The 26787-nt window shown below is 46.2% G+C and overlaps 1 protein-coding gene across 1 annotated transcript in view; it reads left to right on the plus strand.

The window, feature by feature from the left end:
* Positions 1 to 11988: 11988 nt before the first annotated feature.
* Positions 11989 to 26787, plus strand: part of ATP2C2 (ATPase secretory pathway Ca2+ transporting 2) — a 37928-nt gene continuing 23129 nt past the window's right edge. Inside the window, exons 1-7 of the mRNA XM_081924021.1 lie at positions 11989 to 12190; positions 21216 to 21326; positions 22366 to 22482; positions 23661 to 23750; positions 24186 to 24221; positions 24469 to 24530; positions 26566 to 26674. Of these exons, the coding sequence (XP_081780147.1) occupies positions 12086 to 12190; positions 21216 to 21326; positions 22366 to 22482; positions 23661 to 23750; positions 24186 to 24221; positions 24469 to 24530; positions 26566 to 26674 (630 nt within the window). The 5' untranslated portion in view covers positions 11989 to 12085. The remainder of the gene's footprint in view (positions 12191 to 21215; positions 21327 to 22365; positions 22483 to 23660; positions 23751 to 24185; positions 24222 to 24468; positions 24531 to 26565; positions 26675 to 26787) is intronic.

Raw genomic sequence — 26787 nt, forward strand, 5'->3', positions numbered from 1 at the left:
AGGCCAGACGACGTGTTTCCGTTAAAGAGCTTTTATGTTGGAAAAGATTCCGAAAGCAGCCACTTTCGGATTCTACTAGTGATTGACGCAGCCATGCTGGAGGGGCTCCGTCACAGGCAGAGGTTTGAAAACCTGATCAAACTCTGAGGGACTTGCATTTTACGCACAAGCAGCTCATCGTCCCATCACAGCAATCCGAAAGTCACCGAAAGCCAGCTTGTGCAGGGAGAAGCATCATGAGCAACCCAGCCGGAACCGGAGGAGCAGGAGCAGCTGGAGGGGGTCCAAGCCTGGAAGAAAGGTACAGGGCGTTGGAGATCCAGTTGGCGCTGCAAACGGCGAGGCTTGAGGAGAGGAGGGCTCAGGATGCAGAAAAGGGAAAGGAGAAAACCACCCCGCTCGCCAGAAAGGTACCAGGATTGGTGCAGAAATTCGGGGGGGATCCCAGGAACTATCATGCCTTTAGAACAGAGATGCAATACGCTCTAAACTTGCAGTTTGATGACTTCCCCGACGAGGAATCGCGAGTGGCTTTTGTGATTGGCCATCTCGAATCCGGGGCGAAAGATTGGGTTAGACCCCTGATGGCAGCGAATAATGAGATCCTAAAGGACACGAGGAAGTTTTTTCGTGCCATGGACCTGATGTTTTCCAGCGATATTGAGCAGGGGGTGGTGCGAAGGCAGTTAATGGCTTGCCAGCAAGGAAGCAGATCTGTCCGTGAGTACTGGACTGAATTTACTATGCTGATTCATAAATTGGGGTGGGACCTATCGGCGGAGCCCATCCAAATGCTTTTCGAAGAGGGGCTTTCTTCAACCGTCAAAGATGAGCTTTCCCGGGGGCCCAGGGCGGAGTCTATGGATCAGTTAACCAAATCTGCGCTGTCCATAGGAGCGCGCCAGGAGGCGAGGGCTTTGGAAAAGCGGGAAGGGAAAGGAGACCGTTGGAGGGAGTTCCGCATTCCAGACATTCCAGAGCCACCTTTCCCGCCGGCAGAGCCGATGGAAGTTGGAACAGCGCGGGCGCGCGCAGTTTCAAATCCCAGTGAAGGGCGGAAGAAGGAGGGAAAGAGCGCCAAGAGATGTTATCTCTGCCAACAGCCAGGGCACTTTGCCAGAGTCTGCCCACAAAGAAAGGAATGGCAAGGGATGGCAGGAGCTGTTGGGGGAAAGGAAGAGGAAGGCAAGGAGCAAGTAAAAGCCAACGCCTGGCTGCCACCGTCGGGGCACAGCAGCCAGGCCAAAGAGCAGTGAAAGTGCCCACGCCGGAACCTCCCAGACCCGCTTTAGTGATAGAGGTGTTACTAGAACTGCCAAACGGACACCCACTAAAGATCAAGGCGCTTTTGGATTCAGGCAGCTCCTGTAATTTCATGAGTAAGGAGTTTGCAGCTGAGCATCAGATACAGACCATCCCTTTAAGTAACCCCTTGCAGGTGACTACGATTGACGGCAGAGAGCTGTTGGGGGGAGAAGTTAGCCAACAGACTGTCCCGATGATAATGAGGGTGGCAAGGCACACCGAACAGATAGCGTTTAATGTGGCCATCCTGGGAGGAGCGCCCATCATTTTGGGGATGAGCTGGCTGGCGCTACACGATCCACTAGTGGGCTGGCATCAGAGGGTGGTCTCCTTTGGGTCAGCGCATTGCCTAGAACACTGCAAGGAGGGGAAGGTTTCGGGAGGAGACAGAGTCACCCTAGCCGGGATGGAAGTAATGGACAAAGGGAAGGTGCCCCCGCAATACGCAGATCTGAGCAACGTATTCAGCGAAAGGGAAGCAGACAAACTGCCACCGCATAGACCCTTTGACTGTCAAATCAACCTACTCCCTGGGGCCCAACTCCCAGTAGGCAAGCTGTACGCCATGTCAGACAGGGAGATGCAGGAGCTGAGGGAGTTCATTGACAAAAACCTGAAGCGAGGTTTCATCAGAGAGTCCCGAGCGGTGGGGGGCAGCCCAGTGTTTTTTGTGGACAAAAAGAACACAGACAAACCGAGACTGGTGTGTGACTTTAGGGCCCTCAATGCAGTGTCGGAGCCCCTGGCTTTCCCTATGCCCCGAATTGATGACATTTTGACCAGAGTAAGGAAGGGAAAGATTTTTACAAAGCTGGACCTGTGGGGGGCGTACAATCTGATACGCATAAGGAAGGGAGATGAATGGAAGACCACCATGTTTACCCCTTTGGGAGCCTTTGAATACCTCGTTATGCCCTTCGGTCTACAAGGGGGCTCCGCGTGTTTTCAAGCTTTTATAAACCACGTTCTGGGACCTTTGCTCTACAAGAATTGTGTGGCCTTTTTAGACGACGTGTTGGTGTATTCGGAAGATGAGGAACAGCATGTGAGGGACGTTCGAGAAGTGTTGGGCAGGCTGCAAGCCAACCAGCTGTGGGTGAAACTGGAGAAGTGCCAGTTTCATACCAAGGAGGTGGAATTCCTGGGGTACCGCTTGTCAGACAAGGGATTGGCCATGGATCCAGGCAAGGTCCAAGCGGTACTGGAATGGAAGACACCGAAGACCAAGAAGGACGTGCAAAGATTCTTGGGGTTTGGGAACTTTTATCGGAAGTTCATCAAGAACTTTGCCCACTTGACGGCGCCCATCACCGACTGCCTCAGCAGCAAGAAGAAATTTGTTTGGACGGTAGAGGCGGATCGAGCCTTTGAAGAACTGAAAAGGGCTTTCGCCTCGGAAGAACAACTTCTGCATGTGGATTTACGAAAACCCATGAGAGTGGAAACCGATGCATCCGACCGGGCGGTAGGGGCGGTCCTTCTTCAACCGGGGAGGAGTGCGTCGGAGTGGAGACCGTGTGCCTTCTTCTCGCGGAAGCTGAATAAATCCGAGAGGAATTACACGGTGTATGACAGGGAACTACTTGCCATTCACGAAGCATTCCGGAGGTGGAGACATTTATTAATTGGGGCACAACACAAGGTGCAAGTGTGCACCGACCACAAGAATTTAGAGTATTGGAGAACAGCTCGAGTGCTCAACCAACGACAAGTGAGATGGGCACAGGAATTCTCCAAATTCAACTTTGAAATTTGTTATGTGCCAGGCCCAGAAAACGTCAGGGCGGACGCGCTCTCACGCAAACCAGAGTATTGGGAAGGGGAGGGGGTGATCGAAGAGAGACATGTCATCCCTGAGGACCGCTGGGTGTGTGGGGCGGCGCTGGTGGGGCAACGAGAACTGGTAGAGGAAACGGAAAATGATGAATATGCCCAGGATAAGCTCAGAGGTCTCAGGGGGGAGGGCGAGAGTCCCGGAGGTTTTGAGGAAAGAAATGGGGCATTGTATTACAAAGGGGCACTGTATATACCCGAAGGTGAATTGAGGGGGAGAGTACTCAAGCAGTTGCATGATAGCCCCACGGCGGGACATTTTGGACAACACAAGACCATGTGGTTGGTTACCAGGGAATTTTGGTGGCCTAAGGTGAGGGAAGATGTAAGGGAGTATGTAAGAGGGTGTGACCAATGTCAGCGAGCCAAAGGGGAAAGAAGGGCGCCGGCAGGGTTATTAGAACCATTACCCACACCAGAACGGCCTTGGGAAGCGATATCAATAGATTTTATGACGGATCTGCCAAAGTCCAAGGGGAAAACAGCCATCATGGTAGTAGTAGACCTGTTAACTAAGATGTGCCACTTTGTAGCATGCTCACATGCAGTCACAGCGGAAGAAACAGCGAAGTTGTTTGTAGAACACATCTTTAGGTTGCACGGGGCTCCCTTGAGGGTGATCTCAGATCGCGGCAAACAATTTACTTCCAGGTTCTGGAGGAAGCTCATGAGCTTGCTGCACGTGGAAGTCAATTTTTCAACTGCCCGGCACCCTGAAACCAACGGGCAGGCGGAAAGAGGAAATGGCATTCTTCAACAATATCTGAGGTGTTATGTCAATGACAGAGAGAACGATTGGGTCGAAAAGTTGGCGTTGGCAGAATTTGCCTACAATAATGCGGAGAATGTGTCCACAGGGATGAGTCCCTTTTTGGCTAATTACGGGTGTCACCCCAGGGCATTTCCAGGGGAAGGAGGGGAGAGATGGAGCGTCCCAGCGGCTGAACATTTTGTAGAAGAGATGGAAGCGATCCATCATCAGCTCCAGCTCAACTTAGAAAGGGCTAAGGCACAATATAAGAAGCAGGCAGACAAGAACAGAAGGGAAGGTGAAACCATAAGGGTGGGGGATCAAGTGTGGTTGTCAACCCAAGGGTTGCCGTTCAAAGGGGGTTGTAAGAAATTGAGGCCCAGAAGATTGGGACCCTTTGAGGTCATTCAGCAGGTCAACCCGGTAGCTTTCAAACTCCGATTACCCAACCACATGAAATTGCACCCAGTGTTCCACAGGTCGTTACTGTCACCATACAGGGGGGGACGTGAAGGGGAGTACGTCAGGGGACCAGCCTTGGAAGAGAGGGAACGCCGCAACCATGTAGCGGAAATCCTCGATTCCAGGTGGAAGGGAAATCAGGTGGAGTATTTGGTGGCGTGGGAAGGGGAACCGGAGTCAGAAAACACCTGGGTAAGTGCAGAGGAAGTCAATGACGAGGTTTTAACAGAAACGTTCCACCAAAGGTTCCCGAGGAAACCTCAGCCGATAGCAAGGTTTAGGAGGGAGTATTTCGGCACCACCGATGAGGAAGAGGAAATGGAAGGGTTCGCGGAGTCGGAGTTGGAAGAGGGAGTGGACTCCGATGACGAAGATTACCGAGAGAGTAGGAACAGCAACAAGTGGAGGGAAGTGTTCGCGACGTCGGAAGATGAGGGAGGTTCTTTCAGGGGTTTTACCTCCTCACCGCCAGTAGGGGAGGAGACGGGAGGGGGTGAAGGGGGCCCTGGAGGGGAGGTGGATGTCAGGGAACTGCCATCTAAAGCGCCGGGGGCGCAAAGGCTCACTGAGGTTGAGAGAGGAGTAGCAGCGGAAGAGGGAACCAGTAGAGGGCGAGCAAGAACTCCAAGGGAAAGTGAGTCGGAGGGATGGCTCAGAGACACTTCCAGCGAAAACAGTGGGGAGGTCTCAGGACCTCCTATAGGGACACCCACACCTCGCCGGAAACTGTCACGCCGAGAGGCCAGACGACGTGTTTCCGTTAAAGAGCTTTTATGTTGGAAAAGATTCCGAAAGCAGCCACTTTCGGATTCTACTAGTGATTGACGCAGCCATGCTGGAGGGGCTCCGTCACAGGCAGAGGTTTGAAAACCTGATCAAACTCTGAGGGACTTGCATTTTACGCACAAGCAGCTCATCGTCCCATCACACATGGCATATATTCAACACAAAAAACAGTGACAAAGGACAGCTGGACATATAAAGGGCCCCATTACCTTCAGTAACTTAGGGCTTCATGAAACCTAAAACCAGCCCTGGCCATAGTCATGTGCTGACATTTCACATTCAGCTTCAGTGTTCCTGGGAGAAGCCCAGAAACAATTAAAGTTGTGACAGAATCTTCAGAGGACTGCAGGGACCTACAAATAAGCTTGAAGTGTACAGACAGACATCTTCTAGAGGCATTGTTTGCATAGGAGAAAAGGGAAGCTTTGGCTCATCAACATAATGGCAATCAGCTATAGTTTGTCAACCTCATTTACACTGCGTACTGTGATGAAACAGAACGTGGTGTTTTTGTGGATGTTTCTGTGAGTGTTAACTGCATGATCTCGGCCCAGAGGGACGGCCCAGTGGAGCAGCAGTAATGTTGACATTACGGTAATACATGACAATTAGGCACAGTGCCCAATCCCTCCAGGATATTTTCTTTCTAGTTTACCTGTCATCCAGGTGCTACCAAACTGGCAAGGACACCAGATGTTCTTTGAATGAAAGGAACTGGGAGCAGAGACTGGTCTGCCGAGAAGCAAAAACAAAATGCCTGGACCAGTTGAACTTAGGAGACGTAGCTTAGTTCAAGAAATTGCACCAGAAAATTATCAAAAGGAAGAGAACAGTGGAAAGGGCTGTCGCTCGGTGGTAAATCATCTTCTTTGCATGCAGAAGGTCTCAGCTTTAATCCCAGCGGCATCTTCAGGCAGGGCTGAGAGAGAGACCCCTGTTGAAACCCTGGAGAACTCCTGCCTGTTGGTGTGGACAATTCTGAGCTAAATGGACCAACGGTTGGACAGCTTCCTAGAGTCTTGTTTCGTTGAAATTGTAAATTGGTAGTGCACAGAGGTTTCGTAGCTCCTACTTTACTATCAAGGTGGCCAAGGGCTGTTTGTGAATGCGATGTCTTTCATTAGACAAATTTCTCTGGTGGTGTTCCTCGACACAGCCTAAAAACAAAACCATGACATCCTTGGTGGGTGGGTGGACAATACTGAGTCAATGGTTCAGTGCAAGGCAGCTTGTTGGACCAGATGAAAGATTCTTCTCTAATCCAGCATCTGGTTTCCAAGAGTGGAGAGCTAGATGCCTTTGTGAAGCCCACAAGCAGAAAAATGTGAGATTTTGACCAGCTTCGGCCCATCTGAAGCTGATACAGGCTCGTCTTATCTTGACCCCAAGCAGAGTAGTCCACACAGCAGAAGGATAAGCAGTATGTGCCACATTCTTAACTTTATTTCCACTCTATGCTGAGAGAATACAAACATGCATCTTGCCTCTGTGAGAGCAGAGAAGCAACCGTCTCTCTAACAAAGAAACCGAGAGAACACTGAAAAACAGGAAACCAGTGTAGGTCACATCCAGTCTCCCATTTCCCGTGGGAATCCAACAGTAACTTGGACTGTGGAATGCAAAACAATGTCTTGTGACTGCAGTTGCTGCGCAGTGAGGGAAATAGAAACCAACAGGAACAAAGCCAAAGGTCTTCATCTCCATATTACACTCAGTGTTCAGAGTGCCGCTGACGTTGGAGGTTCTGTTAGCCAAGAACTAGGCTAGAAATTTAAGCTAATGAAATCTGGATTAGATTCTCAATGTTTCACACCCACCATTGCCTCTTGCACTAGAAACAAGAGGCACCCCACCTCCCACGTGGAGATTAAAGAGGGTGTTGTAGGGCATGACAAAGGCATTGGTTTAAAATATGGCAAAGCACAACGATAAGATTTGGAAAAGTTTTTGAAAATATAGTATTTGTTAATAGGCGGTTCCTGGGTTAATAACTCTTCATTGCTGTATACACCACCCTGTAACACCATCTCCTAAACTACCTGCGTACTGCAGACAACCCTCAAAATATTATTCGTTTGTTTAATTTTTCATCACTTCAACCTGAGCCACCCCAGAGCAGCACCAGGAGATTTTCTTCTGAATTTTTCTTCTGAAATCCAGCCAAAATTTCCATCTTTACAAATCGATGGTCATGGGCCAGGAGTCTGCTTCACCTACTGAACAGCAGCCTGAAGGGGGAGAAAGCAGAATTACTCCACCTGCAGCTGCTCAGCCCTTCAGGGACAGGAGGAGAAGGCACTGATGAGAACCAGCTGGCTTCAGCCTTCTTCAGCAGAGCTTCCAGCAGTGGTCAGAGGCAGGAAACAATGCCTGTGGTTCCTGGTCCCACCTTGCTGCTTCCTGCTCTCCATCTGGACTGTTGGATCTGCGATCGCCTGGGTTCCCTGACCTCTGGACTGTCTGACTTTGCACGTGGATTCTTCTCTCAGGCAAGTGTTTCTAGGAGATTCCTTTTATTTTATTTATAATTTTCAGGTTTATACATTTCAATCATTTAACAGTCATTTTAACACTTCAAAACTTGACTTCCTTCGCCCTCTTTCTGTGGTTCCTTGAATTTATTTTTAATATTTTCTGCATATCCATATTAACTCAATTTGTTCATTTATTCTTCTACTTTAAATATATACTCTTATGAAACTGCAGGTTATTACAATAATCCTGCCAGTGTTCTTATCTGTTCACAGTTTATCTGTAAATATTCAATAAACCATTTCCATTCTTTTATAAAAGTTTAGTTATCTTGATTTATTATTTTTCCAGTAAGTTTTGCCATTTCTGCATATTCCGTAAGTTTTTGTATCCATTCTTCTTTTGCTGTGTTTCCATTTTTGGGCAAGTAACATTCTTGCCACTGTAGTAGCATACATGAATAAGTTTCTGTACAATTTGGATAGTTCTGTCCCTGCAATTCCTGAAAGGAAAGCTTCAGGGGTTTTTTTTCCAATGTACAATGTAACCAAGATTTCTTGGTTTACAAAAGTATGTGCAATGTCTCTTTTTTTCAAGTTACATTTTCTACAGGTCAGTTTCATTTGTTGAGACATTAGTGTTACATTAGGAAGAAAGGGTGGGAGGGGGAGGGGACCATGGTGGGGTTTTTGTTTTTTTACATTCCTCAGAGATTCCTAACCCCTGCTTGCTCAGCAACAGAACTCAGAGGCGGATGTAACATCGATTAGCATGTGCAAATGTGCAAATATTTAATGTATGTGAGAGAATTCCCCCCCCCTCCATTTCTCGTAGTACTTTAACTCAGGGCCATCCAGTGAAGTTCAGGGCCATCCAGACAAAAGGAAGCAATTCTTCACACAGCACACAGTTAGACTATGGAACTCACTCCCACAAGATGGCCAACAACTTGGACTGCCTTAAAAGACAATTGAGCCTATCAATGAAGGCATTAATATATCGGAATACAAACTGCTATGGCTCACAAGTGGAGAGGGTGCTATCGTCCTTGTGGGATTTCCATAGGCACCTGAGTGGCTGCTGTGAGGATGCTGGACTAGATGGGTGTTTGGTCTCATCCAGCAAGGCTATGCCTTTTAAGGGTTTAGTAAAGCCCCCGAATAAGACAAATGGAAGCATTTCTTCAAACACCTAATCAGCCACAAGATGGCATTGTTGACTGCTACTACAGGATATTAGATTAGAAGAAGACTTGGAAAATGGTTAAAAGATCAAAATAAGGTTGGTTAAAATGTAGCTTCTAGGTTCACCTGCACAGTAATTCTGAGTATTAGATGTTGATACACTAGGACTGCATTCACATGGCAGTTTATTGTGTTTCCCCACCATTTCACTACCTCTGAATGCTTATATCTGAGCATTCACACAACATCAAAGCCAGAAATCTTGCAGGATGTAGTGGAAGCTAAATGCTCAGTTCTGTGTTAGTTGCTTCCGTGTGTAAATTTGTTTGCAACTCCATTAACCCAGGAGATCATCATAATAAGGTGATGAAATTTGGGGTGGTATCCTGGCATACAGTTCTTTCCTGCTGTTTTAATGGGGGAACAAATACATGCAGGTGTATGTTGTTGATGTATGTTGTTGTGTGAATGAAATTTAGCACACTTGAAGGTATATTTGCCCCAAAGCCACAGTTCTACTATGCAGCAGGTACTGCAGTGTGAAAAGAATGATAGAAATCAGGACAGAAGTGCTAGAATTCTAATCAGGAAAACGAGTGTAATATCCCCCATGACTGAATGCACCCACCATCACCCTGGTTATAAACCTCCCTGGAGCCTCCATCTGCCTAATGTCAGACTGAGCAGTCACACAAGTCTCCTGGTCACTCTCTGTCCCATTGTGGGGAGCAGCACTATATTTAAATAACAGCAATCAATTCTACATTTGCATCTATACATATAAATTGGCAGCTGCAGATGCCATAGAAGTCTCTGTCCTCATTTGTCCTGGTGATGAATTTCCTGCACAGTGCAGAAGAGGACACCCTGACCAGGGTCACCATCGCTTCCTGTTTGAGAAAAGCAATCAACTCAGCAGATTGTTTGCCCAAGGAAGGGCTGCAGCTCAGGGGTAGAGCATCTGCCTTCCATGCAGAAGGTCCCCGGTTCAATCCCCGGCATGTACAGGCTGGGCCTGGAGACACTCCCTGCTTGAAGTCCTGAAGGGCTGCAGCCAGTCAGTGTAGACAATGCACCTGTCTCGGCATGAAGGCAGTTTTCTGTTATTCTGAGGAAAAAGAGAGGCTGGATCAAAGCTAGATAACGTTTTCCACTGAAACCTTTTGGCAGGATATGCCATAGCCTGTTCTGCTGCATGCCAGCTATGCTGTCGCATCATTCTATGGAATGACTCTCTCACCACAGATACTATCTCTTCCCTGCCCAGAGGGAAGGCATAAAGGAAAGTGAGGGGTAGTGACTCCCTCCCCCCCAGTGCAGCTCAGAAAACCTGACAACTTCTTGGGGCATCTTGCTAGGATTTCTAGCTAGGAATGCAACCTTGCTGTGTCAATCAATTTGACTAAAAATCATTACAATTGCTTTTTAAAATTGTTAGTCACTCATAACGCAAAAAGGTCTCTTAAGTGGCTCACAGCACATTTAAGAGCATGAACCAAAGTAAAAAATGCATTACAATTAAGCACACATTTTGGCTTTTTCCCAAGCCTTCCTTATTGTGGAAGTTCTTCCACAATCCCCCTCGCTGCCTCTACTGGCGCCTCTTCCCTAGGAGGTCTGTCACCTTGCTGAACAGCTCTAAGCCTTGAGGAGCCTCTTTGTGCGGTCAAAATCTGCTTCCCTGGAATTTCTACCCATCACTTTGACATAAGAGCACAAAAAGATCCTGCTGGATGAGGCCAATGGCCCACGTAGTCCAGCATCCTGTTCTCACAGCAGCCAGCCAGATGCTGGTAGGAAACCCTGAGCACAAGAACAGGTTTCCCCTGCAGTTTCCAGCAATGAGAATTAAGAAGCTTTATTGCTTTTGACTGTGGAGGCAGAACATAGCCATCGTGGCTGGTAGTGATTTACTGGTTCTAGTCCTGCCCTCCAGAACAATAGCGATCATATCTGTTCCATCAACTGCATGACATCCCTTCAGATATTCATTCCGCTTGCGCAACAACAGACCTAAGAAAACGTAGGTGATGGTGCCTGCACGTCCATCAAGCAAAACAGGAAACTGTCTTATTCATTAACTGCCTTTATATTCTACATTTTCCTCCAAGGAGCTCAAGGTGACATAGTTCTCCTCCTCATTTAATCCTCACAATAACTCTGAGAGGTAGCTTAGGCAGAGAGGTGGTGACTGGCTCAAGGTCATCCAGTGAGCTTCATGGCTGAGTCAGAATTCGAACCCTGGTCTCCCACATCCTAGTCTGAAGCTGTAACCACTATCCTACTCTGGCTCTCAACTGCCTACACTAACTTTCAGTGGATCTCTACAGGCACAGGTGCAGGGGATGGGGGTTGAAATTAGATTCATTTTGCATTAAAATATGAGCTTGTCTAACTCGCATTTCCCTAAACGATGTGTGAACCAAACCAGGGCTGCTGATCAGAGTCTGTACTTCTCTGAATTTTGCAGGGTAGTTCTCCAGCCAAGTGACATGTACAAAAATGCATCTGCTAGGCAAAGTGTACATTTAAAACATGGGTGTTAGTGAAACTAACATACCAAAATGCATTGGATTGGGGGAAATGTAAATATTAGGCAATATTCGTCAAAATTGCACACAAATGTGTGTATATTAGGAGACATTTGCACCCAAATGCAGATGAATTTTCATGAAGACTTCCCCCCCCCCAAAAAAAATAGACTGCAAACTGATGTGGAAATCTGGAGAATTGAATTTGAGGTTGGAAAAATGAGAAACTGAGAGGAACAGCTTTTGGGCTGTCAGCAGCTTTTGGGTTATCAGTAGCTCAATGATAGAGCATCTGCTTTGCATACAGAAGGTCCCAGATTCAATCCCTGGCATCTTCAGGTAAGGTTAGGAATGTTCCCTGGAGAGCTGCTTCCAGTCAGTGTGGACAATACTGAGCTAGATAGACCAAACGCAGCTTCCTGTGTTCCTAAATCCAAACATTTATTTTTTTAAAACCAGCTGTGTTTTCCTGGACACAGGCGAAGGCTACAGCACCTAACAACCGACTCCTCCAGGTCTACGACTGCTATGAGTAGGCCTTAAGTCAGGAATTTAGCCTCTCCCAGGCACCTGTTCTGAGCAAGCGGGCGGGGCGTCACCTTGTCGGCATCAGGTAACACCCACCGATCAGCTTTCCCTGGCTCCATCCTTGGCTTGCGAGGGAATGTGAGGCTCGGCCAGGAAACACACAGCAAAGCGCCAGCCACAGCAGCAGGTGCTTTCCTAGCTGCCGCCTTCCTTCGCTGTCTGCCCCAGCTAAGATGGGGGCAAAGCACTTGTTCTCCTCAATCTTCCGGAAAGGTGCCTCCCCCCTACGCATGAGCCGGAAATACCAGCCGGTGGGCAGCAAAGAACCAGAAGAGGAGGTAAAGTGGTGGCGGGGAATGTGTGTTGTTGCTCGGGAATGTCACTGCCTTGGAACAATGTCTCTCCCGAACAAGCCCTCTAGCTCCGCTTGCAGAGGGTGGGCTGTCACTCTGGCAGCTGCCTCTCCAGATACGAAATGGTTATCAAGTGCTGTTAAGTGGTGGTCCTAACTTTTGGAATCCCTTGCCCCTCTTTTCTCTTTTTTTTAAAAAGCTTAAAAACCTTTTATTCCTTTTCCTTTTCCTTTCCTTTCCTTTCCTTTTTTACAGTGGTACCTCGGGTTACATACACTTCAGGTTACAGACTCCGCTAACCCAGAAATAGTGCTTCAGGTTAAGAACTTTGCTTCAGGATAAGAACAGAAATTGTGCTCCAGCGGCACAGCGGCAGTAGGAGGCCCCATTAGCTAAAGTGGTGGTTCAGGTTAAGAACCTCTGGAACAAATTAAGTACTTAACCCGAGGTACCACTGTACTTTGCTGGTCACACTTTGGTGGTCACTGAGGACACTGCTCCCCATCTTACAGAGCAAGCTGCTCTGTACAGAGCCAGACCGATGGGTTCAAATAGCTCAGTACTGTCAGCACTGACTTGCAGCAGCTCTCCAGGATTTTAGGCAGGGATCTCTCCAAGCCCTACATGAAGATGTCAGGGATTGAACCTGGGACCTTCTGCATGCAAAGCAGATGCTCCACCACTGAGCTACAGCTCTTTCCCATTTTTCACATAGCCAGAGGTGTCTATACATGCTTATTATTTATTGAGTGATAATAGTTGCCCAATACAAAAATCAGTTTCCAGGTGGCTTAAAAAGAGGATAAAAACAGAGGCTGGGGTGTGGGGGAGAAAAGGTTGTATCCAATTTCAAGGGTTGTATTATGCTCAGAGTAGACCCACTGACATTAATGGCCATGGTCAAATGCACACCTGTGCCATAGGATTTGTGCTCAGAGACCTTTATCCACCTTGAAAAATGCTTCTTTCCAAGTTTCCTTGCAGACATAGCTCAAGGGGTGGCTATTCCTGCCTTCCTTTCCTGCTTTCTTGCATTGTGCAAAACGTCAGTCATATCTTTTTAAACAAGCACTTATTTATTTAACTCTTGCATAGCACTTTCATGTGTTTAAGGTGCTTCACACACATGACCTAGATGCCCTCCACACGCCAACCCTGCAAGACAGCATTTGCTAACTGGAATCAATGGGAATTGATCAGCAAAGTGTGCTGCAATGTAAATCAGTATTTATTATCTCGACCTATATTGCAGGTGGGGGGATTGGGACTGAGAAATCGGAAAGGGTGGGTCAGGGGAGAGAGAGATTTGCCTTAAGGCCTCCTTGGGAGTTCATGGCCAAGGTGAGATTCGAACTGGACACTTCCCAATTCTCAACTCAGTCTCTTACCTGCTACATTACAACATTTGGCCACATACACACCACTCATTGAAAGCATATGATCTCTCCCCCAAAAAGAACTCTGAGAACTGTGATTTACTAAGAGTGCTGGGAACTGTTCCCCTGTGTAGCGTATACTACAGTTCCCAAGATTCTTTGGGCGAAGTGGTGTGCTTTAAATGTATGTTCAGCCTGATCAATCTGCCTCCCACCAGACACTTTACAGATAAGAGCCAAGGGTGCTTGAAGATTCTGCACTTCTGCTCAATTCTTCAATGAAGGGTTAATCCCTGATCTCAGCCTCCCCTCTCCCAGCTGCAGTTCATTGTATTCCTTTCCCTTGCAATAGCCTGACCTGGCCTGGATCGCGCAGGAGGGTGTGCTAGTAGTAACAGTTTATGCTTCTTAAGAATGCTTAATCTCCCAGTGGATCTTTTACAGAACAGCTTTTACAGAACAAATACCTTCACCCGTATTTTCTATCGCAGCAGGCAGTTGAAGGGACACTTGGAACAGGAGTGTTGTGCTAGCATTGGAACTCTTCCTCCCTCGGCTCAGTTATTGAAAGTCTAGGAACCTGGGAGAAGAAGGGTGCTGAAAATTGAAGGAATCTACTATTCCCCTTATTATTTTAACTGGGGAATCCATTTCTTTGGAAGATATATACAAAGTATGGGGAACCTCAGGCCCCCCATATTAAACTTCAGGCCAAATTCCTCTCTAGCTGGTCCTCAGAGCTCTTCCTAAAATCCCTGTAGCATTTTTAGAATTGCAAGAAGGCTGTGCCAGAAGTTTAACATCCTGCTGAAGAGGCAACCCTCTGAGTTTGCTGAAGAGGCAAGCTGTATTTCAGAATGCCCAAGAACCCCCCAGTTAGAGGCAGCATTCTTTCCCAGCGCAATAGCCTCACCCTCTTCCACCAGGCAACATCCCCCACCGGCCTTGCTTTGCGCCATCCTTGAATGTTTTTGCCTGGCTGGAAAGTGTCCTTGAACTCTGAGAACGCCTCTTGCTTGCCTGGATGGAAAACAAGGAGGGGCATGAGAGGGTGCATAGAACATAGCCTACTGTTACCAAGGCAACATTTACATCTGTTGCTCCAGCCACTTTTGTATTTGGCCACACCCACTACCTGCACATGGACAGAAGGGAATGTGAACCTCAGGTTGCAAATGTGTCCCCATCCCTGATTTACACTATACTTGCCATTCTAAAGATCTTCTATGGGGCTTACAATGGTTTGCAAGTACCAAAACAACATCTCATAGAATTGTAGTGCTATAGCATTGAAAAGCATCTCAAGGGTCATCTATTCCAACTCCAGCCAAATGCAGGAAATTCACTGCCACATACCGGAACTCTCTTGTATACACACACACATGCTCCAGAGAAGGAGGGCTGTAGATAGCGTCCTCCCCCACTAAGCACCAAACAGAATGATTTTAATATCTCATCAGGGACGTGGGTGGCGCTGTGGTCTAAACCACCGAGCCTCTTGGGCTTGCTGATCAGAAGGTCGGTGGTTTGAATCCCCGCGACAGGGTGAGCTCCCGTTGCTGTGTATCAGCTCTTGCCAACCTAGCAGTTTGAAAGCATGCCAGTGCAAGTAGATAAATAGGTACCGCTGTGACAGGAAGGTAAACGGTGTTTCTGTGCACTCTGGCACTTGTCACGGTCCTCTGTGCGCCAGTAGCGGTTTAGTCATGCTGGCCATATGACCCAAAAAACTGTCTATGGACAAATAACGGCTCCCTCAGCCTGAAAGCAAGATGAGCACTACAACCCCATAGTCGCCTTTGACTGGACTTAATCATCCAGGGGTCCTTTACCTTTACCTAATACCTCATAGCTGGGGTCACTTAAAGGCAGGCATCCCCAAACTCAGCCTTCCAGATGTTTTGGGACTGCAACTCCCATCATCCCTAGCTAACAGGACCAGTGGTCAGGGATGATGGGAATTGTAGTCCCAAAGCGTCTGGAGGGCCGAGTTTGGGGATGCCTACTTAAAGGACTCAAAGCGACTATTGACAAGAAGTGCAAAGCAAGCAGAGCCGCCAAGAAAACACAACAAAACAATGCACAAGCAGCAGCCCCCAGCTCCCCAATGATCCACCATGGAATTAGACATCCCTATTGATTTTTGTCTTCTTATTGCTCTTTTAATTTCTTAGGCTGTATTTCATTGCGCCACGATTTAAATTCCGTGGAATGCAAATCATAATGTTATAAAATGCAATCCAAGAAGTAAAAGGAGCAATAAAAAGGCAATTAAGAATCCTGCAGCATCCAGTACAGCCCATTAGATTTGTTACAACGGGCAGAAAAATAATTAAGCAGGTCCACCAAGACCCTCAGCAATTTTCAAGTGGTCTTTGGGAAACCAGTTTGGGAACTGCTCACCCAAGGCATGTGCAGTCGTGCTAACAACAAAATACGGACAGTGTGCCACCTGAGACAGGTACCAGAAATTAAAAGCTTCCCCTTGCCAAACCATCATGTTTTTGTTTTTTTAAAAAATAACTCTCTCTTGGGGCTGCATGGGATGTTAAATGTATCTGTGCATCTATCGTGCAGGATTTCTTTGAACGCAAATTGCATCAGCTGGGGGAACCGCTGACTGGTTTGGAGCCAGAATGGCGGGATTTAAATCTTTTCCCCTCTGCAGTTCAGTGAAAGATTCCCTCCCAAAACAAACAACAGATTCAGATGATATATCCACCCCACCCCACCCCACCCGAAGCACAGCACAGGAGGAAATGGTCAAATCCCCATTCTATTCCATGCCTGCCCTGATCCTGTTAATGATCACCTACACAGAAAATGTGCGGTTTGCATTTTTTAAAAAAGATCTGCACACTAGATGAAAAGATGCATTTCATGTCACATCAAATTTGACCCTTATGTCAAGCTCCCAGGATCCCTCTAGGTTTCTATCTGCCTTGGGAATGTCCAGGCTCGTCACCTGGCCCCATTGATGAGATGAAAAGTCCAGTCAGTGGCCACTAACTGCTGGAACAGAACTTGGGAGGCTTGTATTTACAAGCCCACATGATGCAGTCTCAGGAGTGTTTCTCTCTAAAACACACACACACAGCCTCAGTCTTGCCATCTGTAAAATGGGAATAGGGACCTAACTCACAGGCTGTGGAAACAAAGTGAAGATGGTAAAGAAGTGTTGGCATTCTTCGTAAATTGTTAGGATGAGACCAGCCTGTGTGCTCACTCAGTCAAAAGGATAAAGCAGTCAATGGCTACTAGCCACAATGGCTTTTTTCTATCTCCATAGCTGGTGACAGTATGTCTCTGGGCGCCAACTGCTGAGAATTGCAGGTGGGGGAGAGTTGCTGTGGCACTTAGATCCTGCTTGTGGGCTTTCCATGGTTGGTCACCGTGAGAAAAAGGCTGAGAGTGCTGAAAAACAGCAGAGCTTGGGCAAACAATGTACCAAATATGTGCTGAATTAATGATGCATAATCTCTAAAAGTATGTGGACGGGCATGTTGCGTTCATTTTCTTGCTTTTGGTATGCATTCTCACAAAGTTACTAGTCCATGCCATTTTCTAAAATCATTTTTCTCTATAATACTTCAGATATAGGTTTGTGACAGCCATGGCCATATACTATGTTGTATCCTTAAAATTTTAGGAGGGCTTCTTTCTAGATGTTATTGTATGATTGTTTGTAAACCCCAGTTCTCTGTGTTCTTTCATTTTGTTTTACATAAACTGAATAGAAATTCAGGTGCAGATTTGGAATATGTTGTTCTGTTTTTTCATAGGCTTCACAGTTGCTTAAATCAGGTATTTTGGCATGCAGCTCTGGAGGTGGAGCCTTCTGGGTCAGGACAAGAGCTCAGAACAAAAGTTGTCTATCACCCTCCCCTCAAAAGTTTTGAGAGGGAGCAAAAATTGATATTCCCTCTTTTTCTTTTTGATAACACTCTGCAATGAAAGAAAGAAAGAAATATATGTTCAGGGCTACCTACTATAGCAAGGGGAAGGGAGAGGAGCAATGGAAATCACTGTTTCCCACCCAAAGATGAATCAAAGTTGTAAGCATCTCCATTGGTCCTGAGAATCCCTCAAGGAAACGCCCATAAATATCCAAACTATGAGGACTAGAGACTTGCTTTCAAGACAAACAAGCCAAAGTTCCTGAGATCCTCCAGAATCCTGATTCCTGCACACTGCGCCTACTTTTTCTGCTTGCATGGGAGGCTCATGGCAGGCTAGAATAAACACAGCTGTTCTCCTGACTTCATTTTCAAACATCTCTTGTTTCATAAGAAACAGTCAGTGCCTACCATGCCTGCCAACTTTGCTAGGGTAAACTAATTATTTTATTTCCTCCAGGCGTACCTGTGCTAAGCGTCATGGTTGTTTTCTTTTTACTATGTTTAACTTGTCTTTCTTACAAACAAACAAAAAAAGGGCAAAGTCTGGAAAAGGGCATCAGGACCCAGGATTTTAATGCAAACTTGCCAGCTTCCCTGCCTCTGTTTCCTGGTGTTATTAGGTTGCTCTTCTGTCTGCTTGGCTTGCTTTGCCATCAACAATAACTAAGCCACTTATCCTGGAACCACTTCAGAAGAGGTTTAAGGGCAGTGCCTGCCTTGAATCGCCAAATTGCAGGGCAGTAATCCTGTTTCCTTCTCAGAAGATTAGAGCAGGGATGGGTAACCTGTGGCTTGCCAGAGGCTGCTGGACAGCTGTATAAAAACAGCCTGCAGGATCAGGCCAGTGGCCCATCTGGTCCAGCATCCTCTTCTCACAGTGGCCAACCAGAAGCTGGTGCGAAACCAGCAAGCTGAACATGAGCACAGCAGCACTCTGCCCTGGTACAGTTCCCAGCAACGGGTACTGAGAGGCACAGAGAAGGGAGAACATACTGTGATTTTATGTTTTAGCTGCCCTGAGACCTGCAGGTATAAGACAGTACAGTCATACCTCTTGTTACGCTTGGTTCAGGTTACGTCTTTTCAGGTTGCATCCTGTGGCAACCCGGAAGTAACGGAACGGGTTACTTCTGGGTTTCGCCACTCGTGCATACGCAGACGCTCAAAATGATGTCACACGCATGCGCAGAAGTGGCGAATCGTGACCCGTGCATGTGCAGACGCGGGTTGCGTTCTGCTCATGTTGCGAACGGGGCTCCAAAACGGATCCCGTGCGCAACCAGAGGTACCACTGTATATTATTATTATTATTATTATTATTATTATTATTATTATTATTATTATTTATTTATTAGCCATTGTAGCTAGTAGTTTTTGATAGCCTTGTCTACCATGAATTTATCCAACCATCTTTTAAAGTTTGGAAGCCATCACTGCCTCCTACGGCAGTGAGTTCCATTGTTTAACTATGTGCTGTGTGAAGAAGTATTTTCTTCATGGCCAAAACCCAAATTCCATCAAGCCATTCTTTCCAAGACAGGAATAATGTAGCTTTCCAATTTTGAGCCAATGACAATTTTGTGGCTGTTAACAGATAGATGGTAAGTTTTCTGTGGTTTTTAACTTGGCTGCCGTTGTTGTGCTGTTTTGATTGTACATCATCTTGAGACCATTGTGCAGAGGGCAATTAGTAAATTAATGCTCATGATAAACTACCCCTCAATTTCCCTAGGATGGGTGGCAATGGAACAAGAACCAATTGCTCTATAACTATAACTTTCTACTCCTTGGCATAGAATCTCATAATGCTAGACATCTAATGTTGGAAGATTTGGGACAGACTTTTTAAAAGTAACTTTTCACATAAATGCATGAAATGTGGAACTCACTGCCACAAGAGGCAGTGATAGTCACCAATTTGGATGGCTTTAAAAGAGGATTAGACAAATTCATGGGGGGGGGGAGATGCTAGAAGTGGCTACTAGCAATGATGGCTGTGCTCTGCCTCAACGGTCAGAGGCAGCAATGCTTTTAAATACCAGTTGCTGGAAACTACGGGAGGGGAGAGTTTTCTTGTACTCAAATCCTGCTTGATGGTTTCCCACAGGCCCCTCAGTGGCCATTGAGACAACAGGAAGCTGGACTAGATGGGCCATTGGTCTGATCCAGCAAGCTCCTCATATGTTTTTAATAATTATATATATATATATATATTAATCAAAATTGCCCGGTAGGCAGCAAACCATTTCAGTCCAGAAATACTAAATAGAGATACTGAGAAGCCTCCTTGGAGCAGAGACTTGGCTGGCTTTCCAAGATTAAAGCTGCTTTCCTCCCTACCCCCAGCAATCCATTTATGTCCTCCACGGGGATGTCTTTTATTTCCTGTTGATAAGGTTGTGCTCTGAAATCTCAAAAGATTTCAGAAATTTCATTGGGAAACCAATGAAAAGAGACTGGCTTTGCAATCCGTGGGTTGGGCGCGCACGCGCCCCTTCCAGCTATATAAACCACTGGAATTCAGAAGTAGGAAACTTCTTCACTTATTTGCTTTAGACCTTCCTATAAAGAGTTTTTACTGTGGCACTCAAACCAATGTGGAAAGTCATGTTTTAGTGTTCCTATCCTCCTACTTTCTCTTTTCTTCCTCTTCCCCTTGGTTTTGAAATGTTTTTCTTTCTTCTGTGCTAAGCCTTGTTTCCTTTTTAACATTTTCCTTTAACAGTACCTTAACAGTACAGTAGAAGGGTGGGCAACCTATGACCCTCCGGGTCTTCCTGGACTACAATTCCCATCGTCCCTGATTATTGGTGGTGGATGATGGGAGTTGTAGTCCAACAATATCCAGAGGGCCACTGGTTTCCTGCTCCCGGTGCAGTGAGTTCTATCACTGTGGCAACAAACCCTCTGATGCACTGTGTGTGCCTTTTGCCCTATTTCTTCCCCCTTAATAAGTTCCTGTGTGAGCTGGTTCATTACAGCAAATGGGGCACTGCCCCTCTTACCTTGCTTGCCTGCCCAGGGATTGGCACTGCTTGTCAACTTTCTCCTTCTTAGTCTCAGTTTTGTCCTTGTACAGCTGAGCAGGGAAGCAGACGATGGCGACAAAACCAGAATTAGTCTGTTATGCCCATCATTGACTCTTACTATACCCACTTTGGGGCTCCCTGCCTTACCAGTCCCAATGAGCCACCACTGTTAGTATGGTCACTTAAACAAGATGAGCAGAACACAGAGAGAAAAGTCCTGATAACACATTACTGAGCAAAAACAGTGTGTAATTTGAGGCGAAATGAATGGAGGTTTTGCCTTTCTTAGTTCAAGCCTCATACATGGCAGGGAGACATTCAACCAAATACACAGAGGAAAAACTCCCTTCGGAGCCAAAAGAGGCACATGCTACCTCAGCAAACATCATGGCACTTTGTCAAGTTGCTAAGCAACACTTCCATCAACCCGCCTCTTAGCTAGTTGCCTTTAACACTAACAGAATTAACTATTAAGTTACAAACTGGATGATCCCTGCTGTTGCACTTCCAACAAGCAGCATGGAAGGAAGAGCCTTAGACATGCCAGGGATCACTTGACGTTCCAGTCAATAAGGCACATATGTGTGAACCAGGCCTGAGCCCGTTTTCCACCGTCCCTCCACTTAAATTTCTGCTTAAAATGGTTGTAGACAGTCTCATCTCTTCCTCTTTCTTCACTACCCAACATTTTATTTGCATTATGTAGCCTGAAGAAGAATCTGAACTGAAGTCAGTGGAAGAAGAGAAAGAGGTTACGGCCCTCTCTCCCAAAGAGGCTTGCAAACGCCATGCAGACGAGCTGGCAAAAATGTTACAGGTAAGAGCCATAAAACCACAACAGAGACTTTTGAGAAACACTTCAGAAGAAAGAGGTGCAGGTTAGAGTCATCTTCTTGTCTCTTGTCTTCACATGTGTTCCTGAAATGATCTAATATTAACAATATTTTCACAATGCTGCCTGCCATTGGAAAAGCTGTGATGACATTAGAGAGTGTCGGCAAACATACTTAACTGCTCAGGGTAACTGTGTCAGCAAAAGACCTCTGACAAGCCGTTGCTGTTTCAATTGCATCAGAGCATCGAGACAGGTGACTGTTTCTGCAGGAAGGGGGTTGCATGGGAGTCATTGGCCCCATTTATTTATTTTTACAATTGGCATTAATTAACTTGGAAAAGTCAAGGGAGTTGTTGTTGTTATTTACTAGTGGGGAGCACCCAGTGCTATCCGGGAATATGTAGAAACCAGCAAATATAGTGTCAGTTGTGAGCTTGGACCCATCACTCCAAAAATGGGGAAAGTCCTGTTGCGGTCTGCCATCTTGATTCAAAATGGCGGCCAGCAGCCAAACCTTAACAATGACTGCTGCCTCCACGTATTGAAACTGGCAACAACATCTTTGAGAGGCGAACAAACCTACAGAGCAGGCAGACAGACGGATGGACAGACAAACCACTTTCCAAAATATATAGTAGAGTATTACATTTATATCTCACCTGTCCTTCAAGGAGTTCAAGGTGATATTTGTTAGCTCTCTCATTCCCTACTAGCCACACAATCAAATCCCTAACTGGGTAGATTATGCTGGTATTATGAACCCAGCAACTCCCAGCAGTAAGGGGCTTCCTAGTTATGGAGCAGATGTGTTTGGATATGTCTCTTGTCTCTGAGGGAACCTAAAGAGTGCTGAGGGGTGTGTGTTTGCGTGTGAAACTTTGGAGAGAAAGAGAGAGAAAGTGGTTGGCAGAGAAAGAAGGGAGAAAGAGGGTGCCCCACCCACCGCCATCATGCACTCCCCAATACTGTATATTACCCAAGGGAGCTTTTTTTTTTTTAAAACACTCTGTCGTCTCTTCAGGTCGATATACAGAAGGGACTGTCTGAAGTGTCAGTGCTGCACCGAAGGATCAAGCATGGCTGGAATGAATTTGTAATAGATAATACGCAGCCAGTGTGGAAGAAATATCTAGACCAGGTAAAGAACAGGAATGCTAGTGGCAAAGGGTTTTGTGGATCATTGGATAGCGGGGTGTATGTACCCTGTCTCTTTCTCCAGGGTTATGTTGAGTAAGAACGTTCAATTTAAAACAAATATGTACATCTGGCATAGGAATGGGTGTGTATACACATACTCAATTACGAGGACATTTTCCTGCTCAAGTTCCCTTCAAATAGTGCAAGATGCTAATCTAACCAGCCCAGACGTTTGATTGACATTTTCTTCAAGACCTTCCATGATTAATGTAGCATGCAGTTCAGCGGAGGCTGGTCCATTAAGGCACTCTGGACACCGCCCCACCAGTCTTGGCCTGCCTTCAGCCAGCCTCCACTTGCCTGCCTCCTGACTTACAGCCAGTCTGGGTTGCTGCCTATTGGGCTCCTTCTCTTTAGTCTCAGTATTGCCATAAAAGAACTTAACAGGGAGGAGATGGGGACAAAGCTGGAATTAGTTGGCTCTGCCTGTCTTTGGCTCTGGCACCCCCTCCTGCTGGCCTCCCAGCCCAGGAGAGTGATGGAGCTTAGCTACACTCCCCATTCACTGAGCTCTACCCTAGCCACCCACCAGCTGCTGTTTCGTGCATCCAGGCACCGTTCCCTGACCCACAAGTCAGTGCCCTTCACCTTTGATGCTCTGCCAGTGATCAGAAAGTGTCTCTAGGGCAGGGACAACAAGCCTTTTCAGCCTGAGGTCTGCATTCTCTTCCAGGAGCTGCAGAGCAGTGGTGGGCGGGGCCAGTGGCACAAGTGGGTGGAGCAAAAAAAATTGAAATGTTTACCTTTGTACAATAGGCTAGATTCTATTCACAGGTATGTATCCCCCTCTATTCTTCATACAGACAAGGAAGAAGCATCATCTGAGTTCAATGGGGTCATTCTAGTCAGTCAAAAGCATTCCAGGAGGGTGCAAAGCCAGTGCAGTGAGGGGTGTGGCCTGTGGAGAGTTCTGAGGGCCAGATAGAGAGAATTGGAGAGCCCTATTTCACCCCAGGCTTGAGGTTCCTTACTCAAGCATAAAGTGAAACTGCCTGGATCAAGCAGAGATTATTAGTTCTGGGCATGAATTGTGTGACAACTTTACTCCCACTGTGAATGGCAAAAAACAAACAAACCCTACTTCAGTCAAGGAAATTTTTCCTTCTTCTTTCCTTTTAGTTTAAGAACCCCCTGATCCTTTTGCTGCTGGCCTCTGCTTTAGTAAGTGTGGTCACTAAAGAATATGAAGATGCCGTGAGTATTGCAATGGTACGTGATCTGTTTTCTTTGGAGTCCTCATTCTTGGAGACATCAGAACTAGGGGACTATTTTCAACTATACTGAATGGGGAGAAGAAAGGGGGGTCAGGCTTCTAGGGGGTGAAGAGAACCACTCATCAACTGATTTCTCTAGGTGAGGGGTGGGGTACCTTTTGGGGGTAAAGGGTCCTCGTGGAAGACTGCGGGGGGCTGCAATCCCCCTCCAAACTTACACCCTTCATAAACACAGTCTCTTTCTCTTAAGCACACAGAGAGAGTTATTTCCCTTAAAATCTTAGTAATTCTGCTCATGTTTCACATTTTTATTTGTTTGTTTTCAGTTTGTCTAGTTTCCATGTAAGCCTGAAATAAATATCCAGTCTCCACTGGCATGTGACGTTATACTGTCTTTGTTGATCCACTCCCATTGTTATTTTACTTTTAGGCTGTCATCATCGTGGTGACTGTGGCCTTCATCCAGGTATAACCTTTTCTGGTAACTTTTTATAATGTTTTTAGAATGTTGCACTATTTTAGTGTTGTTAGCCGCCCTGAGCCTGGCTTCGGCTGGGGAGGGCGGGATATAAATAAAAATTATTATTATTATTATTATTATTATTATTATTATTATTATTATTATTTTATTATTATTATAACTGACCATTTTGGGTTCTCACCCATTCAGACAAAAAACGTGCCCTGACCGCGATGTGCTTCTTTTCTCGCAGGAGCACCGCTCTGAGAAATCTCTGGAGGAACTCAACAAGTTAGTCCCGCCAGAGTGTAACTGGTAAGCCTCGTAAAGCATCCACACACTTTAAACCTTTGGTGTAGTGCCTGCCAGATGCCTTCTTCGTGCATGTATGGAGGCACAAAATGCTTGTGTGCATTTGAGGGGCGATGGTTACAATTGGAAGGGTGGCAGGAGAACCCCTACCTCTGCCCTAGTTCCCTGCCCCCCACAAACCTGGAACTGATACTCACACTTCCCATTCACAACTGTGCAGCTTAGCCTTCCCTACTATAGAACAGCCTCCTGCCAACCTAGCAGTTCGAAAGCACGTCAAAGTGCAAGTAGATTAATAGGTACTGCTTCAGCGGGAAGGTAAACAGCATTTCCGTGTGCTGCTCTGGTTCGCCAGAAGCGGCTTAGTCATGCTGGCCATATGACCTGGAAGCTGTAAGCCAGCTCCCTCGGCCAATAAAGCGAGATGAGCCCTGCAACCCCAGAGTCGGCCACGACTGGAACTAATGGTCAGGGGTCCCTTTACCTTTTACTATAGAACAGCAGATCAGGGTTTAAGAGGAGTGTGTGTGTGTGTGTGTGTGTGTGTCCGTGTGCGTGCACACGCTTGCTCAGGGTAAACCCGTGTATTTACAAATGATTAAAATATCCTTTATTTACCTACTGGTCACTTATGCTTTATTTTACCGACCTGAACTGTGTGTGTTGAAATGTTCAGTTCTGGGACTGATGTTCATTTCCTTCTTCACCAGAAGGACAAATACCTGCCCCAGCCTTGCCAAAGCAAATATGTAATACCTTTTATGATTTTAATTATTATGTCCAGAGAGGTGGCCTATTTGTCTTTCAAGGTCAGAGAACGCTTTGATCATTTCCCCCACTTCCCCTTGTTCCTTCCACACCCAGGGACACCTTGTAGAAAGAAAGGCAAGTGCTTTTGGTATGATGTTGCGCTCCAAGTCACCAAACGTGATTTTGTCACAGTGGCAGGGAAAGCTTTTTCAACCCAGGGGCTGCCTCAGCAAACTTCTTGGGTGGGTGGGGCCAAAAGCAAAAGTGGGTGGAGCAACAAATGTTTTAACAGATCCAATGTTTTAACAGATCCAAACAGTCTGCAACTGTATTGGAACTATTTTTAACTGTTTTTGTATGTGGAATTGTTTTTAAATGGTGGCACTGTGGGTAAAACCTCAGTGCCTAGGACTTGCCGATCGTAAGGTTGGCGGTTCGAATCCCCACGGCGGGGTGAGCTCCCGTCGTTCAGTCCCAGCTCCTGCCCACCTAGCAGTTCAAAAGCAGCCCTATGTGCAAGTAGATAAATAGGTACCAGTTTATAGCGAGAAGGTAAACGGTGTTTCCGTGTGCAGCACTGGTGCTGGCTCACCAGTGCAGCTTCGTCACGCTGGCCACATGACCCAGAAGTGTCTTCAGACGGCGACGGCTCTTGGCCTCTTAAGTGAGATGAGCGCACAACCCTAGAGTCGGTCACGACTGGCCTTCGGGCAGGGGTACCTTTACAATAATAATAATAATAATAATAATAATAATAATAATAATAATAATATGCTGCTGATGATGTTAAATAAATTTGTAGACCCACTTCATAGCCTAAAGCCATCAAAGTGGCCTACTAGATAAAAAAAAAGTTTTAAACACAATGAAATCATTTCAGCAAACTATAAAAACAATAGAAACATATTTGCAATTTCTAAAAACAGCAACACAATATACTATGTTATCTGTCTCATTGTCCACTATTTAACATAAGTTACATAAGTTATGTAAGTTGTTGCATTACATACTTATATTCATTTCAATGTCAACTCCAAAGCAATGTTTAAAAACATCATTAGTTACATGTTGTTTGTGAACTTAAAAGCAACTTACTTGACTGATTTCCGTTTCTGACTACAGACAAACATACAAACGGTAGCAATTTCTGCTTCCTCTTCTGTTGCCATTGGAGTGGTCTGACATCCCTGGCCACCACAATGCATCTTCCCCACAACCCTTTTGCCAGCTCTGCTTTGCTTATACGGTGCCATTTCTTTCTATTTATCTCTTTGTGGGGGGATACTAGCATGAGAGAGGGGAAACTGCAGCATCTTCTTGCTCGAGAGCTTGTTCCTGGAGACATTGTGTGCCTTTCTATGGGAGACAGGGTTCCTGCAGACGTCAGACTTGTAGAGGTAAGAGATGGATGATGGAACAGTACCATGTGCATTCCATAACTGTGTGCTCCCATTACAAAACTCAGTGTAAAATTCAACAAGCCATCTCCTGATTCAGTTTTTATGCTTCT

Source organism: Podarcis melisellensis (assembly GCF_964234715.1).
Source record: "Podarcis melisellensis genome assembly, chromosome: 8".
Classification (NCBI taxonomy): Eukaryota; Metazoa; Chordata; class Lepidosauria; order Squamata; family Lacertidae; genus Podarcis; species Podarcis melisellensis.